Below are 27,098 nucleotides of genomic sequence, written 5' to 3' on the forward strand. Positions count from 1 at the left end.
CAGCACGCATCATTACTCGAACCTCATCTATTCACCATATTACTCCGGTCTTGCAGCAGCTTCATTGGCTCCCAATTAAGTTTCGAACTGATTTTAAGATTCTGCTATTAACATTTAAGGCCATTCATAACCTCGCCCCTCCATATCAGTCTGACCTTCATGTTGCCATTCCCTCCCATAACCTTAGATCCTCTTCCTCCATCCATCTGACCGTCCCTCTCACCCGTCTAACCGCCATGGAGAGCAGAGCATTCAGCCGTTCTGCTCCCAAGCTCTGGAATTCATTACCTACTGAGCTCAGAAACATCAAATCATATTCATTCTTCAAATGTAAACTTAAAACGCATCTGTTTAAAATGGCTTTTTCTTTTTGATTACAGTGGTTTTGTTTGGTTTTAATTTTTAGATTTTCTGATGTTTTAAGTTGTTTATAATTGTGTCTTTCATTTATTTATTGTTTGTTCGGTGTCCTTGAGTTCTCTGAAAGGCGCCTTATATAAATAAAATGTATTATTATTATTATGACCGATGGTGCCACAATGTTGTGATGCCATTTACTTTCACAATAAAAGATGGTACAGGGTTTAGTGCACAAATGTTTGGATTAAATACAAAAGGGAGCAAAACCACAGTGAATTACAAATTTAGTTTTATTTAATATAAAAACAATTTTGGCAGGTTTAGAACAAGTTTCTGTACTTTTTTGATGTGTATTTTTATTCCCAGTAATAACTTTGTGCCTGTAGAATAATGCAGACCTCCATGAAGAATGGATTAATATAACCCATAACTAACTACCATTAATGTTTCCTAACTCATACAAGGTCACTCAATTTGCCTCTCATGGGGGCAATATTGTCTTTTGTTGAAAATACGACAGGGACAACAGGACCTTGGGTCACCTTCAAGAGGTATCCTCACAAAATGGGATTTGCAGTAAATTTATTGAGAATGGTTCTGTTACACTAACATTGCCAAGACAGGAATCTCTGAAGGTGTATTGTTCTATAGCTTTAGAAATTCACTGATATATTATAAAACTTTATTTGTACAGGTTTTGGTATTGAATGGTTCTAAACACACGAAAAATGCACCATAAAATGACAAATGATAAAGATTTGTAATTCATATATAGGGTACTTCAGTATGTAGGAACTAATCTTTAACTACTTATAATAATAACGCCATAGATTACCTTTTTGAAGCACAAGCTCAACTTGTTGATTACCTCTCTCTTTGGTGATCATTTAGCCATGTTGAGTATAATTTTAAAATAGTTCCCACTTATCCACATACCTGTCCCATACCAAGTATTGGTGTTGAGCTGAAGTGGATTAGTCTTAAAGACTCATCACATTACACAGTTTTTCCAGCAGCAGTCTCATGGCACTCCCTTGACTTCTAATCATGTAGTGTGTGATCCCCAGTGATTCAGTTAAACCAGTCTACCACTACCACTTGTCCCAAAAAAAAAATATATATATTTTGTCTTATGTCATATTGGCATACTCGGTGTGTGTGCGAGAGCTGACAAATCAATGAGCGTTCACTAAGAAGTACAAGGCAAACAATGCAGTCAAAAAGGATATTGAACATGTGTGTGTTAGACCACAAGAGCAGATGGTGTCTTGACTGTCTTATGTCCCACATTTGTTGTACCACAAAAGAATGAAAAGAAGAAAAAAGGGGGGTTAGCGGCTGAACTCTCTATACATGGAAAGCCTTTGTCTAGCAAAGCAATGTCAGAGAGCAAGTTATTGCCTGTCAGAATGTGACAAGCTCACGATATTTTGGAAATTTAAATCTGTGTTGGAAAGTCATGAAATTACAGAGTCATGTAATTTGTCACCCTTGTAATTTCTAGTCAAATAATCCGAAATCCACAGGAAACAATAACAGCAACTACAGTTGTCAGGACTGACATTCACTCTGACTAGAAATTATAAAATGTGCCATGAACTTAACTCAGTGCCTCAGTTCAACAGTGCAAATATTGAAGCTGTCACAGAATACAGGAGTTCCAATGATAGTATCTGGTAGCTGTCTAAGGCAGAATACCAGAGAATTACAGCTGCTGCCACAACACAACCTTATGGCATAAAGATAATCTGAGTGATCCTTGAAACCTGACTCTATACACCAGGTGCTTTCTAAAACATTTCATGATTTTTTTCAGCTACATGACTGTATTATTTGTTCCACATTTCTTCTACCCTTTATGAAAAGAAACATTTCACATTTCTGTTTTGAAGCTACAACCCTTATTTTGGACCAATGTTCTTGCCTTTGACATTTAGTCAATAGAAGACTTGGTGCTATTATCAGGAATGGGGGGGAATAGTGAAATAATAGTTCCATGAGTGAGGACTAAATCAGTGATTACGTATGAAAGTATAGTTACTGCTTTCCACTTCTAAACAGAAAAAAATTAAAATTTTAAAATGGAGGAATTAAAGACGCATACCTCTCGAAGCTCACCAATTCTGCGAAGGGCTTTATCTTGACTTTGGCTCAGTATTGACTGCAAAAAATAAAGAAAAAATAATTCTAGAAACTAAATTGCCAATTCATCACTTCTACTCACTGATACAGAAAGGCAAATGGCAGCCTGGCAGGTATTAAGTAAATGCATGAAAAATGGGTTATGTAAAGAAAAATACACAAAACAATCATTATGTCAATATACTTAATTACAAATATGTTTGCTGTTTTGTTAGAAGGCTGTAAGCAACATATGATATGACATTTTTAACTGATCGCCTTTTGCCACATTTTTCAAGTATCTTGGAATTAGAGAATATATGGAAAGCTGCTATGTTATGTTTGAAAAAAGAAGTGAAAATGCATACCTATCTTTATTTAAAAAAAGGCAAAAAATAAGCCCTTGAAAACTCTTACTGATTGTGGGCTATTTGAACAACTGATTTCTTAGATATTGAATAATTCATTCTCGGAAATGAGTGCACAGTATAGTAACAATTCAGCTTCTGGCAGATATCATGATAAAGCTACCTCTCTTCTAGACTGGTCAAATAAAATGTAGTAAGAACAGTCAAACACAGATTTGATATAATGAACATGATTGTCAGCATATAGTGTTTGTAGCAAAGAGTCTACAATAATTTGAATAGAGAGATGGCAATCAAAGCATTTTTCCATGCTTGGCCAAAAATGTCCTCTATTAGGGGGACAAAATAGAAAGATTCTTTCTCAAGGCACCAATTTTATTTGTAGGATAACAGACCATTATAAGAATTCTTCCTGGTCCTACCTGCAGTTTCTGCAACTGTCTCCTCTATATCAAAAACAGCTAGAACCTTACTGGCTGTACATCTACAACCGTGAATAATAAACGGAAAAGGGCTGTGAGAGTTATTGTGTGTGCACACAACCTATTTACACATTTGTCAATTTCACTATTTAAAATTTACAGTGTACTAATTACCTACAGACAGAGTAGCTTTAGTTGCAGGCTCTTTTCTCTTTGCCTTCGGTGGGGGTTGAATTTTGCCTTGTTAAGTTTTGACTTGACTGTATGGAATGTAATCTGCTTCTTATGAAAAATCAATAAAAAAACAAACAAAAAGCTTTAGCTTTTTGCACACACGTAAAGCTAACCATCCCGAAGTTTAAAGCCGGTGCACAGGCCTGGTGTCTGCAAGCTAAAAGACTGACTCACTTAAATTGACTTTAGAGGTAGCAATGGTTTAACCAAGTCCAGTTACAGTTTAGCTTTTTGGTTAGCGACTGTTTAGACTTTCTTGTTTGAGTGAGTGTGTTTTCCAGAATATGTGCATGTCTTTTGTGCCAAGGTAGGATAGGTGAGCGAGAAAGAGCTTGCCTTTTCTAAAGGTGGTGACTGCAAGAGAATGGGGTTAATCGATCTACAAAGTAGAGAAAGGGTCCTGAAGAACAGTGTGGTGACATAGCAACTGGCTGTTATATAGAAGCTGTAAGTTTACACCTATGATCTATTTTATTCAACTGTTTTGGCAGGAAGATACAGCAGGGTATACCTACAGATCACTTCATTCACATGTATTCAGCATAGAGGCTGGGGTGCTACAAATTCAAGTTGTACTTTTTGGAACTTGCTCAAAAATTACTAATTATAGCAAATATATCTTCAAAGCTCAAAAAGGCATCTTCATGCTGAAAACTTCAAAAATAATCATGTGATCAAAAAAAAAAAAAAAAAAACAAACATACCTGTACCTTTTCTTTATCACGCTGTACCGTCCGGTAGGCAGTGACCAACTGTGAACAACAAGTGACAAGTTAATTTTTTTAATGTATAAAATGCCTTCTGACACTAGTGTATAAATATAGCTTTTAACTTTACACTGTAAACTTTTTTTTTTTTTTTTTTTGGTCTTATTTTACTTAAATGACTTTTTTTTAATTTGCTGGCTCATTCAGCTGTTCTGTGTCATTTGTACCTGTGTCATTAGGAATGTCTAGTGTGTAACTAACAGTTCCCAAAGCCCACATCTGGCACCATGCCTCTGTCATCACATGTTCCCTAACACACTCTGCAAGTCCAACTCAGGAAGTTCCCAGCTTGGTTTAAATGGAGGAAATGAAAAGATGATTCCCTCAAGCATGCCTATATAATGCGGTAATTTTGGTCAACAGACATCGCAGGGTGTCCTTATTTCGTCCTAGATAATCACCTGTCCAGAAGTCTCAGTCTGTATTAACAACACTGTATCAGACTACTTCAAACTAGAATGTGGTACTCAACAAGGATGCCCTTTATCACTTTTGCTCTTTGCAATCGTCATTGAAACATTGGCTGTATAATTTCGAAATGCATCAGAGATAAAGGGGATTTTCAGAGAATTTGATTTTAACAGAAAATATCACTATATGCAGATGATATGGTACTGTATATAACTGACCCACAAAATTCCATGCCAGCAGTCCTAATAGCATTATTAGATTTTCAAAAGGGATCTGGACTCAAAATCAATTCGAATAAAAAGTGTGTCTTTTCTAGTAAATTCTCTAGCCACACAATACAAAGAGAAAGTCCTTTAAGAAGCACATAGTGATTTCAAACACATACTCACTAAGTATTTAACATGCTACTTTAGTTACGATGGGATTTGAGAAACTCTAGTAAATTAAACATCAATTTTAAGATGAAGTTTACAACATTCTACTTTAATGACAAATTTGACTACAAGATTTAAGTGGAAATTTTGAGATTAAAGTGTCATTTCTAACTTTTTTGTCTTCACTGTGACCCTATTTTTTTTTCTTTTCTCTGTGCCCTAATACGCTTCTGTATGGCACTAATACGGTGGGCTATGACTCGCATTTTCACGCCCACTTTTTTTTTTTATTTCAGGCACTGTACGACTTTCTGAACTTGAACTTTTGAGTGTCATTCCATCATGTTCCTTTTGCTGCTAATACCACTGCCTAAGCCACCAAAAAGTATGTTTTTTTTCTTGCCTCCACTTCACTGAGTAGGACCTCCACTTCGCATTTGGAGAAATTCTTTTTTATATATGCTTTTGCCACTGTTTTTTAACAAAACACTCAACCGAAAGAGCTATTTATATTGATTTACATATTCAAATATGCTTAATTCGCGGAGAAGTCAGGGTGGGCCATCAGGCGCATTTACATACGTTACATTTCACACTGACTGGAATTAATGGAGCAGAAATGTGTGGAAGTTGGCTTAAGCACGGTTTTGTGCATACGCACATTTCCACTTTTGTCCATACACCATGTTTTAGTGTGAATTCTACGCAAAGGATTGTACATGAGGCCCTTGGACATCAACACAAATCAATGAATATACACAAGCCTGGCCTGCATGAGAAATAAAACTTTGCACTACTTTTTTCATATTCCCTGCTCTGTGCCCCAGTTAATACCAATTATCATCAATACACTAATAATCTAATTGCCTTTCATTCTCTCAGAATATAAAACAAAGTTTGAAGCACTTTAAGACAGAGAAGCTTTTATTTGTTGCAACTTTACATGACAACCACCTTTTTCACCCTCTCAAACATATACAGTAATAAATGTTTGGAAAATGTCCAGGATTACAACACTCAGAGACTTGTACATAGACAATGCCTTTGCATTCTACGAACAATTACGCCTCAAATTTAACTTCTCATTAACACAATTCTTCCAACTACTTTTTAACTAGAAACTTTGCTAAACACAACCTGCCCAATTTTCCTCAAATCCCACCTAGTTCTAATCCAGAAGAAATATTGATCAGTCCTGAAAACTCTGACAGCCTCTCTATAATTAAAAAAAAATTTAAGTCCCTTTCCTTTCAAAGTCTCCATGGAACACTGGGGAAAGAATATGTCACTTAGTATTTCAGAAAAGGAGTGGAAGGCAGGCATTCACAAAATACCCTCTGGTCCATATACGCAAAGCATTCAATCATTCAACTTAAAAACTTAAAATAAGCATATTTAATCTTGTTTAAAATTGTCCAATATGTTTCCAGGGCAAGTTTCAACATTTGAACGTTATAATCTATCTCCAGCTTCACTGGCACACATGTTCTGGGTGTGCACCAAATTAACAAAATTCTGGACAAAAATCTTTGAATGCCTGTCAGACAAGCCTTGGTGTCACAATCACTCTGAACCCATTAACAGCTGTGTCTGGTGTACACCCAGACAGGCTTAAAGTGGGGAAGGACAAACAAACTTTAATTGCCTTTACCTCACTACTAACACGTAGACTTAACTTGCTCAACTGGAAGAATCCCACTTCTCCACTTTCAAATCAGTGGGTAACTGATGTTCTGTAATATTTGAAATTGGAAATACTCAAATGCTCACTTAGAAAATGTGTTCAAAACGTTTTTAAAATATGGCAGGATCTAATCAATAACATTATAGAATAAGCTTACATTTCGGGGAAAAGCTCTCCCTTTCTTGCTGCTTTTAAAGAGTAGCTTTGGTTGTTGGCTCTTTTCTCCTTCTCTTCAGTGGGGTTGAATTTCAATTTAAATTTGAGTTGATTGTATGGAATGTTATGTGCTTTTTATTAAAATCAATAAAAAAAACAAACAAAAAAAACAGTACAACACATTCCTGGGAAACCTTTGGGCCTGGTAATGGAACAACCATCTCAATCTGTTCCCACACTGCATTCACAGCCACCTTCGAGGAGTCACATGGCCATTTAGTGTGACGTGGTAAACCCTGCGACGATACAGCCAGAAGGGACATCCGATAATGTCGCTCCATTGTTGGCGGAAACCACTCCCGTCAAAGTTGGTCCAGAACCTCTATCTCTTTTACATTTCCAATTTAGGTAAACTCTAGCCTCATTTAAAAGCGAACAATGGAATGATAATTCCTTAAAAATTTGCCAAAAATGCAGTTGTTCTAGTGGGCCAATGCACGCATTAACCCATGACAAATGGACCCCACTTTGTTTTGAATAACAATCTTCTTTATTGGGTAGCAGAGCATGAGGGGGAAGTAAGGTCACTGTTTTTGGTTCTGCAAACCTTCTGGTAGCAAGTCTGTGAATTGGCACACACTCCCCTTCTAGGCGCACACTTAGGAGTTGAAAAAACTCTTGAGTGCATTAAGCTTCAATTTTGCTGGCCAAGAATTAATGAGGAGGTTTTTTGCTTTTGCACGTCCTGCCTGGAGTGTCAAGTGCAACAAATTCCTAGGTGGAATTCCAATCCCCCAACTGATATTCCTTTTGAACACATTGCAGTGGAAATAGCAGGACCCTTGGAATCCTCAGAATCCTTGTTGATTATGCTACCCGTTATTCCAAATTGATCCCGTTGTGTACAGCTACCACCAAGAACATTGCACAGGAGATGGTAGGGGTCTTTGCACCTGTCAGCACCGCAAAAGAAGTCTTCATAGACCAGGGAACACCCTTCACCTCGGAGACATTCAAGGAAGTGGCGAAGTTGTATCATCCTCAAACCAATGGTTTAGTAGGGAGGTTTAACCAGACTTTCAAACAATGTTGTGCAAGGTGGTCAGTGAGGATGGGAGAAACTAGGATCAGTTGCTTCCTCTAATGTTATTTGCCTATTGGGAAGTCCCACAAGCCTTTTTGAGTTACAGTAATCCCTCGCTATATCGCGCTTCGCCTTTCGCGGCTTCACTCCATCGCGGATTTTATATGTAAGCATATTTAAATATATATCGCGGATTTTTCGCTGCTTCGCAGGTTTCTGCGGACAATGGGTCTTTTAATTTCTGGTACATGCTTCCTCAGTTGGTTTGCCCAGTTGATTTCATACAAGGGACGCTATTGGCAGATGGCTGAGAAGCTACCCAGCTTACATTTCGCTTTCTCTTGCGCTGACTTTCTCTGATCCTGACGTAGGGGGATTGAGCAGGGGGGCTGTTCGCACACCTAGACGATATGGACGCTCGTCTAAAAATGCTGAAAGATTATCTTCACGTTACTATCTTTTGTGCAGCTGCTTCCTGAAACGACATGCTGCACAGTGCTTCGCATACTTAAAAGCTCGAAGGGCACGTATTGATTTTTGTTTGTCTCTCTCTCTCTCTCTCTCCCTGCTCCTGATGGAGGGGGTGTGAGCTGCTGCCTTCAACAGCTTTGTGCCGCGGTGCTTCGCATACTTAAAAGCCAAACAGCCCTATTGATTTGTTTGGTTTTTTCTCTCTCTCTCTCTGACAGCCTGTGCTCCTGACACGCACTCCTTTGAAGAGGAAGATATGTTTGCATTCTTTTAATTGTGAGACGGAACTGTCATCTCTGTCTTGTCATGGAGCACAGTTTAAACTTTTGAAAAAGAGACAAATGTTTGTTTGCAGTGTTTGAATAACGTTCCTGTCTCTCTACAACCTCCTGTGTTTCTGCGCAAATCTGTGACCCAAGCATGACAATATAAAAATAACCATATAAACATATGGTTTCTACTTTGCGGATTTTCTTATTTCGCGGGTGGCTCTGGAACACAACCCCCGCGATGGAGGAGGGATTACTGTATTCTATATGCGACAACCCCAGGGGATATTAGATATCCTAAAGGAAAGTTGCAAATATACTGGAGTATATCACACAGTTACATAATAGACTCATAAAAAATCTAACGTACTGTAAAAGAACACATGGATAAAGTGCAAACAGCAAAGGCTTATTGTTACGACCAAGGCATGTCTCTTCGAGAATTCTGCACACGAGATTGAGTCATGGCCCTTGCTCTTACCTCCCACTCTAAATTACTGGCACATTGACAAGGCCCGTATGAAGTTAAGGAGAGGAGAGAACTCATCAACGAAACTGTCTGCCGAGCAAACAGATGTATCATGTCAAGCTGCTGAAACCATGGAAGAATAGGCATTCTGGTCCCTCCTCGGGTCAGCCCCATTCGTTCTTTGCTCAAAAATTAGTCTTTGACTTCGATTTTGATCTCACAGCCAAACAACGACAGGAGCCAGAAGCAGTTATCCTGTTTGTCCCAGAGGTGGTAAGCAAGAAACCCGAACGGACCTCTCAGATTGTGCATGATATGGTGACGGAACCTGAAGTCATCATCCAGAAACACTCATATACATTCCGAGTGGCAAATGAGCAGAGGTAGAACTTGAGATCAAATAAATTCTGGACTTAAGTTTAATAGTGGAAAGTCATAGTCCCTGGTCCAGTCCTATAGTTTTGGTTCCTACGCATGAGAGCAGTTTTTGCAACAACTTTCTATGGTGTAATTAGGTTTCCCAATTTGACGCTTATCTAATGCCACGAGTGGACGACCTCCTTGAGCAGCTCTGTAAAGCAGAGTATTTGATCACACTTGACATGACGAATGGGTACTGGCAGGTTCCTTTAATGGACTCCACAAAGGCTAAGACACCATTTAGCACCCCTAGTAGACACTGGCATCATTTTGTCCGTCCATTTGGACTGCATAGGGCATGGACAACTTTTAAATGTCCGGTGGATATAGTATTATGTCCTCACAATTTCTACAGTGCTGCCTACTGGGATGACACAGTCATTTATTCCAGCACATGGGAGGTTCGCCTACAGCAGGTTAAAGCAGTGCTCCATACATTTGGTGAGACTGGTCTTCATATTAACCCTAAGAGATTATTCTTTGAACTAACCAAGGACAAATATTTGGGATGACCATGGGCTGGGGTGCTGTTAGACCACAGTGTTCCAAAAGTGATGTCATCATGAACTGGTACCGTCCAAAGACCAAAAGGCAGTTCCAAACCTTCCTCAGTTTAGCGGGTTACTACTGCTGCTGGATTGTACCACACTTCGCCAAGAGAGTAGTGCCCTTGACCAATTTCATAAGGAAACGGGCCCAAAACACTGTGATATGGGTTTCAAAAGTAGACACTGCATTTTGTGACCTAAAGCAGGCCTTCACATTAGCACCAGTTTTATTGGCACCTAATTTTATTGGCGCCAATACCCTTTCTCATATTCACGACCTCTCTGTCTGAGATACAGGTGGGGGTAGATGGGGATGAGGGGTTTGGGCCACATATGTGCAATTGGGAAACAGGTTAAGGGCTCAAATAAAGGTATTTGTCTGCCTGACAAAGTGCTGGTGCTGTCACATGGCACTTTCTCTCTTTTCCTCCACTGCAGACTATTGGAAGGAAGTACCACCTGACGACATCACTTCCGGTCCCAGCTCGTCTGCCCTCACTAATTCTGCCAATCATATATAAACACCTCTTCGTTAATCCTATTAAGTTCTGTACTCAGCTCTGTCAGAAAAGATGTAGTTTTGCTTTCTCCAAAGTCTAATATTCAAATATATGGGGTGGCTAGCCCAAATATTTTTCTGTCTATTTGCATCTTCTTTACACTCATACTGTACACAGACATAAATACAGATATACATACACACATATAGCTCTCCATTTATTGCACTTTAGTGGTGCATACATAACTGTATATACTTAAACCACATTTAGTGTCCTTACCTCTGAATATTTTCCTCGGTAGTTGCCCAAGCTTCTTTCCATCCTGCGTAATCTTTGAAGTAGCTGTTCTTTGTTTAGGCTTTCCATGCTGCCTAAGGAGTCCTCTGCTTCACTTTCAATATCTGAGGGGGGATCATAAGTCGGGGTTCCAGGAGGATCATTGTCCACAAGGCGATTCAAGGATTCCCGTGAGGCTGTGCGCACCAAAGACTCCTTAGAGGGAGAGCGAAAAAGAGACTCCATAGAAGGAACACGAAGCTGAAGTTTCTGGGCAAAGGACTGTGTCTCTGCCTTCTAAACAGTAGGGGTTTAAAAAAAAAAAAAAAAAAAAACAAATTCACTTCAATTTTACATTTTGTGCACTGATGCTGAAGTTAGAACCTGACCTGACATCACTAATAGAACATTATGATTTTTTTACCTATTACAAAATGTGTAAAACATAAGTATGATAAACTTGAGGTAAATTTATTGCCATTAGTCCAGTCAACCAGGCAATGTTATGCAGGACACAAATCTCATATGGATGCTGATACAAACGTAAAAATGAAATTTGGAAGGATTGTACTGTACATCTAGGCCAGTAGGTATATGCTAAGAAAGGACATTTTAATACATCCATATTTAGGGGTAACCATTAACCTATTAAAACTAAATGTCCCATAATCTCAATTTGATGTTATAGAAAAAAGAAAATTAGCCAACACGTTTTTTTTCCTTAGTTAATTTTTTATTTATCAATATTATGCTAACTTACATCCTCTGCACAGCACTTTAAGCAACAAAGAACGCAACAGAAGCAATTGACAGCAGCACTTGCCAATAAGGTGGACATATGAATGAAGAGGCATTGACCTGGACAAGTAAAACCAGATGTAATAGCATTTACTGTGCACAGGGAGGTGTGAAATGGAAAAGAGAAAGTTCAGCAAAGCTCAATGTTTAGCCAGTGCTATAAAGTTTGGGTACTGGTGCCAGACACTGTGGCTGTGAATTCAAATATTGCTTTGCCAGAAGCAAAAAGACAGGGAGAAAAAAGCAGAAGTGGAAATTGTGTCTTTCGATCCGAGACAACAGGGACAGGTGGCACAAATTTCACACCCACCACTTGCATGTTCTCTTACCCTATCCATAAACCTCCTCTTAGGCCTTCCTCTTTTCCTCTTGTCTGGCAATTCCATGCCCACCTTTCTTCTCCCAATATACCCAGCATCTCTCCTCTGCACATAGCCAGAGAATTAACAGTGTATTGATTTGGACATCTCTCCAAACCATGCAACATGAGCTGACCCTCTAATATACTCAGTTCTAATCCTGTCCATCCTTGTCACACCCAATTCAAATCTCAACATCTGTGCCACCTGAAGCTCTGTCTCCTGTGTTTTCATCAGTGCCACCATCTCCAAACCATATAACATAGCTGATCTCACTACCATCTTATACACCTTCCCTTCCACTTTTGCTGGTACCCGTCTGTCACAAATCACTTCCTGGATCACTATCTTCAAATCATCCAACCTTCCCTCTCTCATTCTCTTCATTCATCAATCTCTACAAGTACTCATTCCATCTACTCAACACACTCTCCTCACTTGTGAGTACGTTTCCATTATCATACTAATCTTCTGCTCATCTTTCCCAGCTAGGTCCCTCTTTCTAGCCAATTAGTACAAGTCCTTTTTTCCTATGCCAGCCATGGAGGACGCACAAACCGGTATGGGAGGGTTATGTCAGGAAGGGAACCCAGTGTAAAATTCTGCAAGATCAACATGCTTAGGGCTATAGCAAAAAAAAAAATACAAGCTTGAACATACAACTAAACATACAGAACACAAAAGGATATACTTGAGCGAACAATATAAACAAGTGAAAATCGTAAGCATCTAATAATGACAATAATAAATACTCTAATTTCACATTATTCACAATGTTCACCCGCTTCAGTTCAAAAGTACAGAATTTCCTGTAAAGCTGTTTTGTAATGACCGTCAACAAAAACCAAGTCACTAGGAAAAGCAGAAACTGATCTAATGCAGGGACATTTTACTGTGCATAGCATGTTCAACAGTAAGTAACTTCAGTGACTTAATATTATTTCTTATTATTTGTCAGATTCCCTTATCCGAGGTGACTTACAACATTTGAGATAAAATTGGTTACATTTCTTTTGTTTTTCAAATTGGAGCATGGGCAGAAGAAGTGATATGGTAATGATCACATAGTGTCAGTAGCAGAATTTGAACCCACAACTTCAATGTTTGAAGCCCTAGTTCCAAAGCTTTAACTATTACATCACACTGCCTACTAATATTATTAGTCTTTTGTAAGAACCGTACAAATATTGCATTCAGAAAAGTACTTAGTTACATAGTACTTCGGAAACATCCAACTAACTGATGGAACTACAACTGAGGTCTACTGTCTTATGAATTTTCTCGAGCGAAGCTAGCACACAGTAAGTCTATAAAACACAGTGCTCTTCAAATGGGAGTTAAAATCAGCAACAAATAATTCCAAAGGAATAAAAACAGGAATAAAACCAGACAAATAAAATCGGGGCTTCTCTCTCTCAAGTCCTAATTCCTTTCTATGTCTTATTAACACTCACTGAGTGGACAAGATGAGTGAACAAAGCATTGCACTGTGTATTTTACAGACATCTGGAAATGTATTAAGCTTGCCGGGACATACTGGATCAAGCTGGGGTATCTGGATTTAAAAAAAAAAAAAAAAACACCTTGACTTGTACCTCTAATCTTTTCTCTGTGAGGAATAAAAGAACTTACAGTATACATTAAACATGTTGATATAACATTTCTGTTCATCAAGCAAAGCATGCTATCTGCCTAGATCCAGCAGAAGACATAAGATGTTCTTTTGCAACCTGAACATTGCATACTCTCCCCGGATCTGGTCAACAACAATTCACTTTGCAGAGACTAATTGCTTCCACATTACTATTTCATTGTTTATAGAGGACTCCCTCTACACACTTGTTTGGTTATGAGACACAACCAGGGGTTCATTCACTACAGTTAAAAGCCTCCTAAAATCTGCCTCAGCGTTCATGGTTCAAGAGAACAGAGTATACATACTTTTTATCTTGGGATCAAATTCACCGAATCTTTTCATGCTCACTGCAAAAACAATGAATTCTTTGAACTCCCTCAGTACATCATTACATACAGAGTCACTGACCTGATTTGCTATGACAAGAGTATGTAGGACATTTTCTGAGCAATCTGCTTCTTGTGTGAAGCCATCTATCTTGGTTGCAGGCATGCAGATTCTAAGCTGGAGCCTTTTTTTAATAAGACTGATGAAGAAAGATAATCAGGAATTTTTACATTCTTCCTTTAAGCAACTTCCTTTCTGAAATTTACTTTTTAGTCCAAAGGTGACTGAGTGCAGTCTATTTTACAATCTGATCACTGTTTAGGTACCTGGAGGAGCTTCACTGTTGCACTGCACAAGATGATAGTGATATTCTACAATGTAGCAGTTGAGTTGAAATCAGGTACCATCTCCACTCGTTTGTCTTGGAAGTCACTGTCAGTGTGTTTTTTTTTTTACTCTCCACATGAGTTGCTAGCACAGCTTCAAATATATTCTTCATGCCAAAATTTACTCAAGTGTCTAGGTTTTTTACTTTGTGAAACTGCAGTTTGTATTTTTCACCTGCTAACCAGAGGTTACTTAAAGCATGTTTACCCATCCTTCTCACATTGAAGGGATGTTTTTTTTCTAAAATTTTATGTTTCTGACTATAACATTAAATGAAAATATATAGCTGGTAAACAACTATAAACATTATTTGTCTTAGACATTCACATTTACAAGCCACAATATTCAACTAAGTCAATTAATTAATTGTTCTATCATTCAAATAATAATGGTTTCTGAATATATCAGTTTGTTGCAGCACTGCTTATAAACTCACCTGTACTGGGCTCATTTCATTTCCATTAATGCTGCTGTCGAGCACTGGGTGTGGAGAGTCTGGTTTCATAACATTCTATAAAGAAAAAAACAGAAAAGTATACTTATTAGGAAGCACATCATCAGTGAGTCTAAAACTCAACAGTACAGTGCAGCCCACTCCCCTTTATACTGTTAACAGCTTGTTGAAGCACATTAGTACTGCTTTGCACTGCACATTGCTGGCAGAAAATACCTTCATGCAACTTGGTATTAGGAAGGGATGGGTTAAAACTAATAAAACTATTCAACTAGGCAGCCATCAGTGGTAAAAGGGGGAAATTAAACAAATTAGTAGAAAGGCTCCTCAAGACTTCTAATATGACATCACTTGAAATTAGTTACTTTTAAAGTGAATCAGTCAGCATCCAAATGAGCATTTACTGTTTAAATGAGCCTAACACTGCCATCAGCTCAATTCCCATTCAAAAAAATTAATATTTTTACAGTTTAGGTTTTACTTTTAGTTGTCAATGTATGATTACATTGAGAAAGAGCCTTTTGTTTTAACAAGTAAACTTGGTGATGCTAACAAGAGACAATTTTTTTTTTGCCATATATAAAATAATGAGGCTCTTTTAAGGTAATTTCATTGAACTGCCTATGTGCACTGCATCTCCACCATCTAATGCATCAAGTTCATTCATTTCCTGAAAGGGTGAAGGGGTACAAAAGATGCACCCAATGCCTCCCAGGATCCCATTTAACAATATTAATCCTATACTGTATAATTAAATATTAATTTTGAATTTTGCATATTTTGAGTTGATTTTGATGATGGGCAAGGCTTAAATTTAACACTGGGGGAATTTTGGTGTCTGTGTGGGGAAATTGTGGGGGGGGGGCATCAAAACCCCACAGTTTAAAAAGCACTTTGATATTTGTATTTTATGCATTTTTAACATCATAACTTATTCTTTCTGATGTTTACAACTGTTTATAAAATTTTGAGTAGATAAAGTTCTTGTTCAGTCTTTCAAATAATTTGTTATTTCTGCTATTTTAACATGAAGTATTTTTCCCCCCCATGTACAGATTTCCACTTATATTTAGCCAAAAAAAAAACAGACTTGCCATGAAAAAATGCATCAGTTGAGTAATACAAAACAATCTACAGAATATAAAATAATTTTTTTTACTTTTTTATCCATATCAGACTGTTTTTCCTGTCAGATCATAATTTTATGTAGTTTTAAGACAGTTGAGTAGTCATAAGTGTATATGCAGTTAATTTAAGAAATTTGAGATGTTTAGTTGAAATATAGTTAACATATTCATAGCTTAGGTGGCATAGTACTGCATAATGACTAGCATTGCCACTTTAGGGATTTAGCATACTGCCTAACAATCCAGCACCAGATTGTCTGCAAGGAGTCTGCAAGTTTTCTATGTGCCTTTGTGCCGTTCTTCTGGGTATTCCTATTATCCTCCTACATTCTCAAAGCCATGCAGGTTTAGTTAAATCGTCCCTGTGCAAGTGTGAGTATGTGTGTGAGTGGACCCTGTGATAAACTGGTACCCTGTCCTTGCCTGCATTGTGCCCAGTGCTGCCAGGATAGGCTCTTGCTCCCTGCTTCTCTGAATTAGAGTGAGTTTGAGAATGACTAGGACTATTATTAGTTTGTCAATGAACATAACACATTTTCTTTGAGATTACCATTAGCTGTTGCCAAAGCCAACTGTCTTTTCTGAAAGGCCATAGCAGAACATAAAGGTGAACTGTATTATCATAGGCAATGGCATCCTACAAAGTCCTTATTTTTCTGTTGAAATGTTCTTCTTTTCAGAGTTAAGTGGCTACCTTAGTTATGAGTACATCTACCAATGATTTTCTTGAAAGTTATTCTTGAGGATTCTTTCCTATTTGTTTGTATGCGTCACTGAATTTACTTTTCAGATTCAGGTTAAAAGGAAATCAGACACTATAAACATTTCAAAGAAATGACGATTACATGACTAAATTAAACCACAAATTGGCAGGGGTCGGCTCATCAAATAAAAAGGAGCAAAACTGAATACGAATTTACTAAAAACATCCATGTCAATTTCTGGAAGTATTGTTTTGATTTTAGAACAATAATATACAGTACTTCAGCCTGATTTTAGCATTCAATGTTACTAAGTTTAGTCAAATTTATTCTGAAGCTTAGTTTAAACAAAGGCAATCATGCACCATATCATTGTCTCCCGCTCCGCTAAACAGCTGAATTCTACTGCTCTATGCTCAAGAAAAAAGCAACTCCAACAGGTAGCGAACAATATTAAACATGCATGTGAGCTGAACAAAACGTACACAATAAAAATATATTAATTCATACAGTAAGTAACAAATTAAGTACATTGATAAAATAGTTATTTAAAAGTATGATGAATATTCCTGCAACAACCAAAATAAATGTGTGTGAGAAATTTGTACATTAAAAGTTACAACTTGCTGGAACAAAAGTTAAAGCCTTAATGGGTGAATTTTGATCTGTCTCACTTACAATTTCTAGCATAATCATTAAGAACTTTTTAAATGGTAGCTGATTTCATTAGCATTTGTTGGCTTACAATTTTCACAGTCTGAAAGTAAAAATGACAAATTCACCCATGTACAAATTAACATAACATTTTCAAACCCACTTTATCCGGTGCAAAGTCACAGGGAGACACCACTTATTTCTGCAGCACTGATGCCTAGAGAGGGCAGTAATCCTTCACAGCGCTCATTTACATATAATCACAGAGAGTTTATTTGGAATTACCAAATGACCTACCCTGCACATTGTTGGGGGATGAGGGAAGAAAGCCCCCACAGTTATTGACAACGACCGGGCACAGGATTTAAAGCCAGAATCTATTGGGCGTGTTGGCCACTGTTTTTAAAATTTTTACCTAATGTAAACTAACTTGCATCCCTGAACAATTATAAACCATTCAAATCTTTTTGTATTTTATATATGTATATACGCTCAACATTTCCTTTACAATGTATTAGCTGTTACTAATTTTTTCCCCTACTCAAAGCAAAGATGGGTAACATAATCTAAAAATTTCTGAGTAAAGCAATATAGATCAAATTGTGTGTACAGTGTGGCACAATATAGAGTGACAAGAATCAGTCTTAGGGAATGACAAAGACTGCAGTTATTCATAACAAGCAGTCAGACAATGAGAAACTATTCAATCTTAGGGAGCCACAAAGACTGCAGGCATTCATAACCAGCAGTCAAACAATCAGAAACTGTTCCGTTCATTCTATTTACTTAAATTAACTCTTTCCTCAATGTGATATTTTCAAATAGTTGTGTAAATAAATGTGTAAATTTCAAAGGCTGTGCCCTGTTGTCTGAAACAGTTCAAATTCTTCTCTTAGTGCTAAAATGCATCTCCTAGCCCTCTGTATATACCATCTCAAAGCCACTGCTTTTATTAATGTGTGAAGCAAAAAATGAAACGAATAAAAAAAAAAAAAAAAAAAAAAGGTTGTGGAAACACAAGTGGACATAACCATTAAAATCTATTTTATCAAAACATTAGTCATTCCTAGGTATATTGCCATAAATGTATTTAACTAATATTTGAACTAAGTACAAAATCTTAATACAAAGAAAAATACAATCTATGCCATACTCCATCTGACAGAAATCATAGAATAAACTACCTCCCATTAGAAAGAGATTATCATTAAAAAATTGCTATTATGGAATTGCTCACCAAGGTGCAAAATGTTGCTATTTTGGATGCTTGCAGGTTTTAACAACAACATACCATTGTTTTCCATAATGCATGCTTTCGCTTTTCCCTCTGACACTACAACAGCTAAGTTTTAGCTAACTTTGGAAGCTATGCGCAAGTTCTAATTGTACCACTAGGGTTCAGAGGGAGTGAAAGGAATACCCTTTTCTCCAACAGTAAAGCCACTTGCAAATTTGGACAGGCACTCCATAAAACTAAAATTCCCCCAGTGCCATTTAAAAAAAACATATCTGATGCCACAAAGGCGAAAATTGGTATATGTAATATCAAAAGAGATAATCCATCTCAAGATGTTTGGAGTGTGAGGATATTTTGTCATTTTTGTTTTAAGAATATCATGTGTTGCAGCAAAGTGCTTGTATATGACAACCACAAAAAAAAAAAAAAAATTAAGTCTCACCCATCATCTGAAGTGGGGTTTTAATTTATTTTATATATTTTAATTTTGTTTAGTAAAGTTCTTATTCTATCCAAGTATAAAAAAAAATCTTTAACTGGTCTTTTTAGAACTTTACCAAAATTTCTCACAATTAATTTGTGAAAGCTCTATAACTTAAACAACACATTTTTCACCATAATAGTTAAAAGTAATGAGACGTCTGTTAAATCAAGCAAAATCATCACTGTTACAGCAAATGAAAGTCCAGAATTCCCTACTCACATACTAGAAGATGTTGAGTGTTCTTTTATAGCTGGTGTCTTACTGTATGTTGTTACCTCTGTCCCTCTCTTTCAAGTGTAGCTAAACTAACAATATATTATAAGGACATCAACCCTACTGCAGAGTGTTATTTTGTAATTAACTGAGTATCTGTACTGAATTCAGTTTAGTGCAGATCCTTGACATAACCAGGTTTTCAAATCATAATTGCAAAGCTGGTGGTAGGGTTAAATTTTCTTATTGCTTTGGTACTCCATGAACAATCAAGAGACATTAATTTTAAAAATTTGCAAACATAAAACCAAAAACAAATAATAGCCCAAAAACCTGGCTGGGGTAATCTAACTTGATGCATAAACATCCTTCACATTCATAGAAGTGAGCCGCTCTTGTAATTTCACTCTGCTGTTAAAAATGAATAAGGAAGCTTTTGGCTGGACAAGAATTCTGGAAAAGACCACCTCATGCTTGAATTAACAAAGCATATTCAAACAATTCATGTGGGCTAATTCATACATTCACACAGTCCTGCTGAATTAAACTGTTTCCAATATAATTACAAATCTGTCACTGTAATACAATCAAATTCCATTCATGTGGATACTATTAACCAAATTATTTATGCAATTCAGAACCTGCACTGTAAACACCCACTAATGGAAATATCTGCTAAAATGCATAATGCTTTATCACCTATATTACTGAAAACTTTCAAAACTTAAAATGACAGTAAAGCAATATTACTGTACTTTAAGTCAGAAAATACAAATAATTTATTCTGATACATAGGTTTGTATGGAATGTCAAACTCATATTTACCAAACCACATTTTTTGATATTTGATTTATATACCACCTCAAATGAGAGCATGAAAAACCACCACTAACTGATAACTGATCTCTCAGTAGAGACATGTGGTCTCTGCCGAGGGATCACTCCAAGTATCACAACCTCCTCCCATTAGCTATACTCCATGAGATGACAAAAGTGGGGTGTGCATTTTGGACACTCAGATTTACAAGCAGCCTTTCAACTGCTAAGCTGAACAGCCAGCAAACTCTTTACTTATAACAGAAATTGAGTGTTTGCATGGGCTGCTAATCCGATTTGATGACATGTGTACAAAAGCACAAAATGACTCAAAATGACTGAAAATGGTAACAATGATCATACTGCGCAGCATTATTTCTTGCCATTTGAGACAGTTGTGACGTATTCGTCTGTGGAAAAAATGGAATAAGTTAAAAACAGAGGTTGCTAGATGAAAATTAATTCAGTTGAAAAGACAAATTTGGGGATTTTAAGGACTTATTTTTATCTGCAGAATTGCTGTAAATCAAGATTATCATACTCCAAGACCGATCTGTATTTGCTTGAAACTCAACGGTGAAGCTTTTTTGCTTTGCTATTCTGTGAACTAGTCTTCCACAATTTAATGACTACTCATTTATATTTCTATTTATACTTGCCTTTCTAACAAGTAAGTGATACAAGGAGGATTAAAAAAAGAAAGAAAAAAATTGGAGAAACAAACACCACAGGGAGGTGAAAAATACTCAAAAATGGCAAAAAAAATAAAAATAAAATAAAAAACCTTACACATAAGCATATACCAAGGAAACTGGGGGGGGGGGGCGGGGGAGAGAATCCTGAAACCAGAAAGGAAAAGCACAAAAGCTGGAATTCGGGGTTTAGTGCAGGGTTAGACAGGCAAGATGCCTTCGTGAAACAGAAACAAGCAAAACAACCTCCTGTTTTTTGAACTGGTTTCTACTACAAGGGCACTCCTTCCCCTGCAAAGGCATCGGTACAAGGGGTTGGAGACAACTCACCACACTGTCAATTGGATCTGCTTTAGGTCGTTTGGTATGGTCCAGAGCAAAGATAGTATATTCAGAGAGAAAAGAAGGCTCTGCTATCATCCCAGCTAGCAGCTGTCTCAGTCAGTGCATTAAGCAGGATGGAGAAAGGAAAACAAAGAGTAATGAGGAAAAAAAAAACTGGGCAGAACAATTTGGTCTCAGTGCCAACCAAAGAACACAATTTAAAGGTCTCAAAGGTTTAAAAAAAATGTATTTATAGAAAATGCCATCCACAGGGATTTTCAGAATGTTTCTATCAGAAGCCAAACACAAAGTGAGTGAAAATAAAATATCATGAAACCTCCCCATTTATTTTGCATAGCACCAAATTACAAAAAAAAAACAATCATCTCAAGGATCTTTCACAAAACACATAAGAAAACAATACATTTTGGGTTTAAAAAAAAAAAAAAAAATCACAGTCACCAAAAAGAAGTACTAAACAAATGGAGAATAAACTGAGAATGCCTGAGAACATCTGCACAAATATTAACTACATAGCAAAGTGTATATATATATTATGCATGGCCAATATAGACTGTTAGAGGGACAGTAAAACAAATGATCATAGTCTCAATCCCCCAACACTCTCGTGTAATTGTGAGCAGGTTACTATAACAGCTGGAGTATTACAAATATGGGAATAATAAGATCTTGAAGAAAGAAAAAATTAACTGAAATTAAATCAGCAAGTCAAATTAAAACCAAATGAAAAAAATGCTTTTACTATTATGAATTTCACACATATTACATTTTTCAGTTAGCATTGATGGGCAACATCTAACAAAATAACCTGTATTAGATTGTATACTAATAAATACTACTGTAATTAAACATTTCAGTAGTTACTGGGCTGGATTTTCATCATTACAAAGTTAGTAAAACAAATAAGTAATACAGAATACTAAAATTTAATTTAGATATGCACATTGTGTTTCAAAGAATACCTACCTACTGACTCTGTAGACCTATTCCTTGAACTAAATGATCACATGCTGAAAACACTGAAAGAACTAGAAGAATGGTTCTGGGTAATTTGTGATATAAGTAATAATAATATATCGTTAAGGATATTTTACAGAGAAATTGACTTGCACAAGTTTATACATAACATAATTAGTTCTTCTTTTATAATGGACATTACCAAAGTTCTACAAAATGAGACACTGAAGAGCTGGCTTAAAAAAATAATTAAAAAAAATCAAACATTTGACAGCACAAGAAGGGTCTAACATACTTTATATCAAGAAGTATAAAAAAAAGAACACAAACTATGACACATAACATTATTTTGTAACCATGGAAAGAGCATCAATTCCTACACAGTTCTACAAATATAATAAAATATGCAAAATATTTGCAAAGAGACATAAAATGGCTTCCAACAGATATGGTAAGTAACATACATTTCTAAGATGGTACTTCTTAAAGATTGTGACATTTCACATCTGAAACCCTTATTATTGTTTTTGTTTATTTACATAACATTCTCAAATCCACTTCATCAAATTCAGCAGCATCTGAGGGAGTGTCTGTTATCATCGATCCATGCCTTGTTAATGGTTAAAGTGAAAGTGAGCTTCCTTGATTTGATTATAATGGAAGTCTCTATGCCTTGGCTAACTACAGACATGGGGGGTGAGAGAGAGAAAAAGAGAGACACTCCACTATACGAAAACAATTAAAAAAAGGTCTTTTTTTGGGTTTACAGGCAAGGTTGGAGATGTCTAACTGGACAGGATTAGATTTAAACCAGTCTTCACGTTGTTATGCAGAGAAAGGTTCTCACTCAGTACATGCGGCAACTCTAAATGTGTTGTGGTCCTCAACTGAATCACAAGGGTCAAGTTTGTGCCTGCCTCCCCTGTCCAACCAGTTACATTGCTTTGGTGGATGGAGTAAACACTGGCACATAACTACATGCATATCCTAGTAAATAATATGTAATATGTTATGAAATGTTCATCACTCCTAAAACAGGAGTGATGCCTGTAAATTACTGTTGACACCACTTAAAATTTAAAACTTTAAGGCCTTTCAAAAAGGTCAGCCAATAGTAATAAAATTGTCATATTGTTTAGATATGGGAGACCAACACAAACATCGAGCACTATTTAAAAACAGCAGTTTCTCAAAAAATTTGTATTTGCATTATTGTTCATACAATTTAAAATACACACTGCTTGAAGCTTCAAGAATTTCACTGGGGAGTTGTAACTGGAGGGCCAATACCACAAAAATTTGGAACTACACAAAAAACAGAAGCTTTGTCCAGCTCACGTGCCGTATCAGTGACTCAATTATTCAATAAGCCATCCAGTTTGTTAATGTGAGACTAAAGATTCATTTTTGATATCACAGAAGACTAGGAAATTTCAAGAAATAATGCTCAGGATTCTAACCAAGCAAGGAGTTACTGCAATTTTGGAATCTAATCAGAAAAAAAAGAACAAATTCTTAACTCACAGGAGCACAGAAATTGATAGCTGTCAGACGAAAGGGTCAACACAGAAAAAAATAATGCACAAACTGATTGCTTTCTTACCTTAACTCATTATACAAATACACCCAAGAAATAATAGGAATGTCAACTATTTAACCATAAAGAACTAGTGATGCTAATCAAGTGATCACTAGGTGTGTACGCACATACATAACAACACTGACATGCATAATACTTTAACTACAGATGATGGCAAAAGTTTTAGAACTCGTGGTCAAACTGAGTGGTTAACAGAATCCCTAAGTGAAAAAAAGTTAACACAATATCTGCACGGTTCAAACAAACATAACGTTCTACATACAGTACTTTAATGCACTATTACAGTGGCATGCAAAAGTCTGTGAATCCTTGCTTAAAATGTCTGCTACTGTGAATAGTTAAGAGAGCAGAAAAAAAAACTGATCACCTAAACACAAGGATCACCATTCAAAAGTTTGAACTCCCCAAGATATTTGAGGTCTCCCATAACTTTTAACAACACCTTAATTAGCACGTTAGGGCTAGAAAACCTCAGGTGATGCAAATTGCAAAGCTGCATAAATTCTCCGACTCATCAAACCTTGTCCCAACAATCAACAGCTATGGGCTCTTTGCCTAGCACTCTGAAAAATAAAATAATTGATGCTAACAAAGCAGGAAAAGGCGTCATGAAGACAGCAAAGAGTTTTCTGGTTTCCTCAGATTGTAATGTTAAGAAATTTACAGCTTGAGTTTACATTCAGATTCTCCAGCTGTTGCGTGGTCAGTGTCGGATGTCGCATGTTCAACTTTGCTCAATATCTTCCAGGTGATTGCCGAGTATTCTTATGTTGTTCTCAGTTTTGCTAAAATTTTCCTGTATATTTTCATCAATATTTGCTAGAATTTTTACATCCTGAAGCAGCTTATCTATTCTGCTCTCCATTCCGATGTCAATTCTTTCTGTTCTCTTGTGTACATCATTTATTCCGACTAAAACCCCGTCTGACTGCAAAAGACCTTCAGGAACATTTAGCAGACTCTGGAGTGGTGGTACACTGTTCTACTGAGCAGCGACACCTGAACAAATAATGACTTTCATGGTAGAGTCAGTAGAAGAAAATTTTTCCTGCATCCTAGCCACAAAATTCAGTGCCTGAAGTTTGCAAATGACATCTAAGCAAGACTGATGCATTCTAGAAACAAGTCCTGATGATTGATGAAGTCAAAATATAATTTTTTGGCAACAATGTGCAAAGGTATGTTTGGAGAAAAATGGTGCAGAATTCCAGAAAAACAACACCACTCCAACTGTTAAGCATGAGGGAGGATTGATCATGCTTTGGGCTTGTGTTGCAGCCAGTGACACAGGAAACGTCATTGGTAGAGGGGAGAATGGAATCAAATAAATACCAGCAAAGTCTGGAAGCAAACATCACACTGTCTGTAAAAAAGTTGAAGTTAAAAAATGGATGGGACTTACAAAAAGATAATGATCCAAAACACCACTAAAAATCTACAATAGAATACCTGAAGATGCACAAGCTGAAGGCTTTACAATGGCCCTTACATTTTCTCCAACATAAACATCATTGAAAATCTGTGAATAGATCTCAAAAGAGCAGTGCATGCAAGGCTGCCTAAGAATCTTGCAAAATTAGAAGCCTTTTGCAAGGACAAATGGGCCACAATACCCAAAGTAAGAACTGAAAGACTCTTAGCTGGCTAAATAAAGCATTTACAAGCTGTGATACTTGCCAAAAGCAGTGTTACTAAGTAGTGACCATGTTGGATGTCCTAACATTTGTTTCAGGTTTCATCGTTTTGATATTTTATACCTGAAAATGATGTAAATTAAAATGTAATCATGCTTAAAATATTAAAGAAATGTGTCACCTTTAACTTTGCGCCTTTTGGCGACTATTCACAGAAAGTGTACCCAAACCTTTGCATGCCACTGTTTTATATATTTTTTTAAATGACAGACTATATTAAACAGTTAATGTAGTTATTCAGCTTCTATTATTGATTCATTAAGAGTATTTTTAGACCCCAATTTATGATCACATTTCTAAGTGTTAAAGGATAAGTTAGGTATTTTTGAAGTCAGATATTTTTCATAATCAAGGTATACATTAATATGCCACAGAATACTGTGTTTTTAAGTGAAGCATTTTCTTTAAATTAAAAAAAATATATAACTTCTGGAAGCAGATTTTTTCCCCATCATGAATGTAAGCCATTTTATTTTCTTCAGAAAACGTACTGTTTGTTAAGGATGTCAAAATTAATTTTTTAGTACTCAGTAGTGTGGATAACATACCAAATGAACATTCTGCAAATTATCGTTATAAAACATATATACCATTCAAAGCAATTAATTGCATGCACTTGTAATTCACATGTTGCATTTGTGACTGTTTTTTCTACCTGTTGCTACAGACTACACAGCCTGGCCTGTGCTTCTTGTTCCCATTGGGAGCTGTAAGATGACTAAACAATAATGTGTTGATAACTTATAATAGGAATAAAAAAAAAATAAATATTCTGCATACCTGCGTTTTCTCCACATGCAACAGTTCAAAAGCACTCTCTTGAAACATTTTATGTGAAATAATCAACTGACCTTCAAGACTGCAAAAAGGTGTTTTTTTTAAATCTGACATCGAAGATGGCTCCTAGGGATCAATTACTGAATAATTTTCCCAAACGACAGTCATAGGAATTTGTGCAGTGTTATCACTCTTACTCATACTTGGGAATGTGTCAGCAGCACTCTCACTGTCCCTTTTTTCTGACAGCTCATCTGATAGGGCTCAATCCAAATCATCAACAGTACTGTACAAACACATACACACAAACACACATACACAAACATACTGTACATATACACCTTGCAGTCCCCTCCACAATTATTGACACCTATGGTACAGATGAGTAAAATTTAAAAAAAAAAGATACTTAAAAATCTACTTTTGGTGAATTACCTTAATCGCAAACTAAAAAAAAAAAAAGACAAATATACAAGCTTTAACTGAAGTAATCTTATTCTGAGAAAAAAAAAGTCCTCATCAAGAAATCCATCCATCCATCCATCCATTTTCCAACCCGCTGAATCCGAACACAGGGTCACGGGGGTCTGCTGGAGCCAATCCCAGCCAACACAGGGCACAAGGCAGGAAACAATCCTGGGCAGGGTGCCAACCCACCGCAGGACTCACACAAACACACCCACACACCAAGCACACACTAGGGCCAATTTAGAATCGCCAGTCCACCTAACCTGCATGTCTTTGGACTGTGGGAGGAAACCGGAGCGCCCGGAGGAAACCCACACAAACACGGGGAGAACATGCAAACTCCACGCAGGGAGGACCCGGGAAGCGAACCCGGGTCTCCTAACTGCGAGGCAGCAGTGCTACCACTGCGCCACCGTGCCGCCCTCAGTTTTGTTCAGC

The 27,098-nt window shown here is 36.9% G+C and overlaps 1 protein-coding gene across 4 annotated transcripts in view; it reads right to left on the bottom strand.

The window, feature by feature from the left end:
- Window positions 1-27,098, bottom strand: part of golga4 (golgin A4) — a 208,401-nt gene that overhangs the window by 146,315 nt on the left and 34,988 nt on the right. For 3 of the 4 annotated variants that reach the window (XM_051935773.1, XM_051935772.1, XM_051935771.1), the window contains exons 3-7: window positions 21,150-21,251; window positions 14,878-14,952; window positions 10,938-11,231; window positions 4,210-4,257; window positions 2,465-2,521 (exon numbers count right to left, since the gene is read on the bottom strand). In XM_051935773.1, coding sequence (XP_051791733.1) covers window positions 2,465-2,521; window positions 4,210-4,257; window positions 10,938-11,231; window positions 14,878-14,952; window positions 21,150-21,251 — 576 coding nt within the window. The remainder of the gene's footprint in view (window positions 1-2,464; window positions 2,522-4,209; window positions 4,258-10,937; window positions 11,232-14,877; window positions 14,953-21,149; window positions 21,252-27,098) is intronic. The other variant, XM_028817450.2, reaches the window with a different exon arrangement.

The sequence above is a fragment of the Erpetoichthys calabaricus genome, chromosome 13 (genome assembly GCF_900747795.2).
Source record: "Erpetoichthys calabaricus chromosome 13, fErpCal1.3, whole genome shotgun sequence".
Lineage (NCBI taxonomy): Eukaryota > Metazoa > Chordata > Cladistia > Polypteriformes > Polypteridae > Erpetoichthys > Erpetoichthys calabaricus.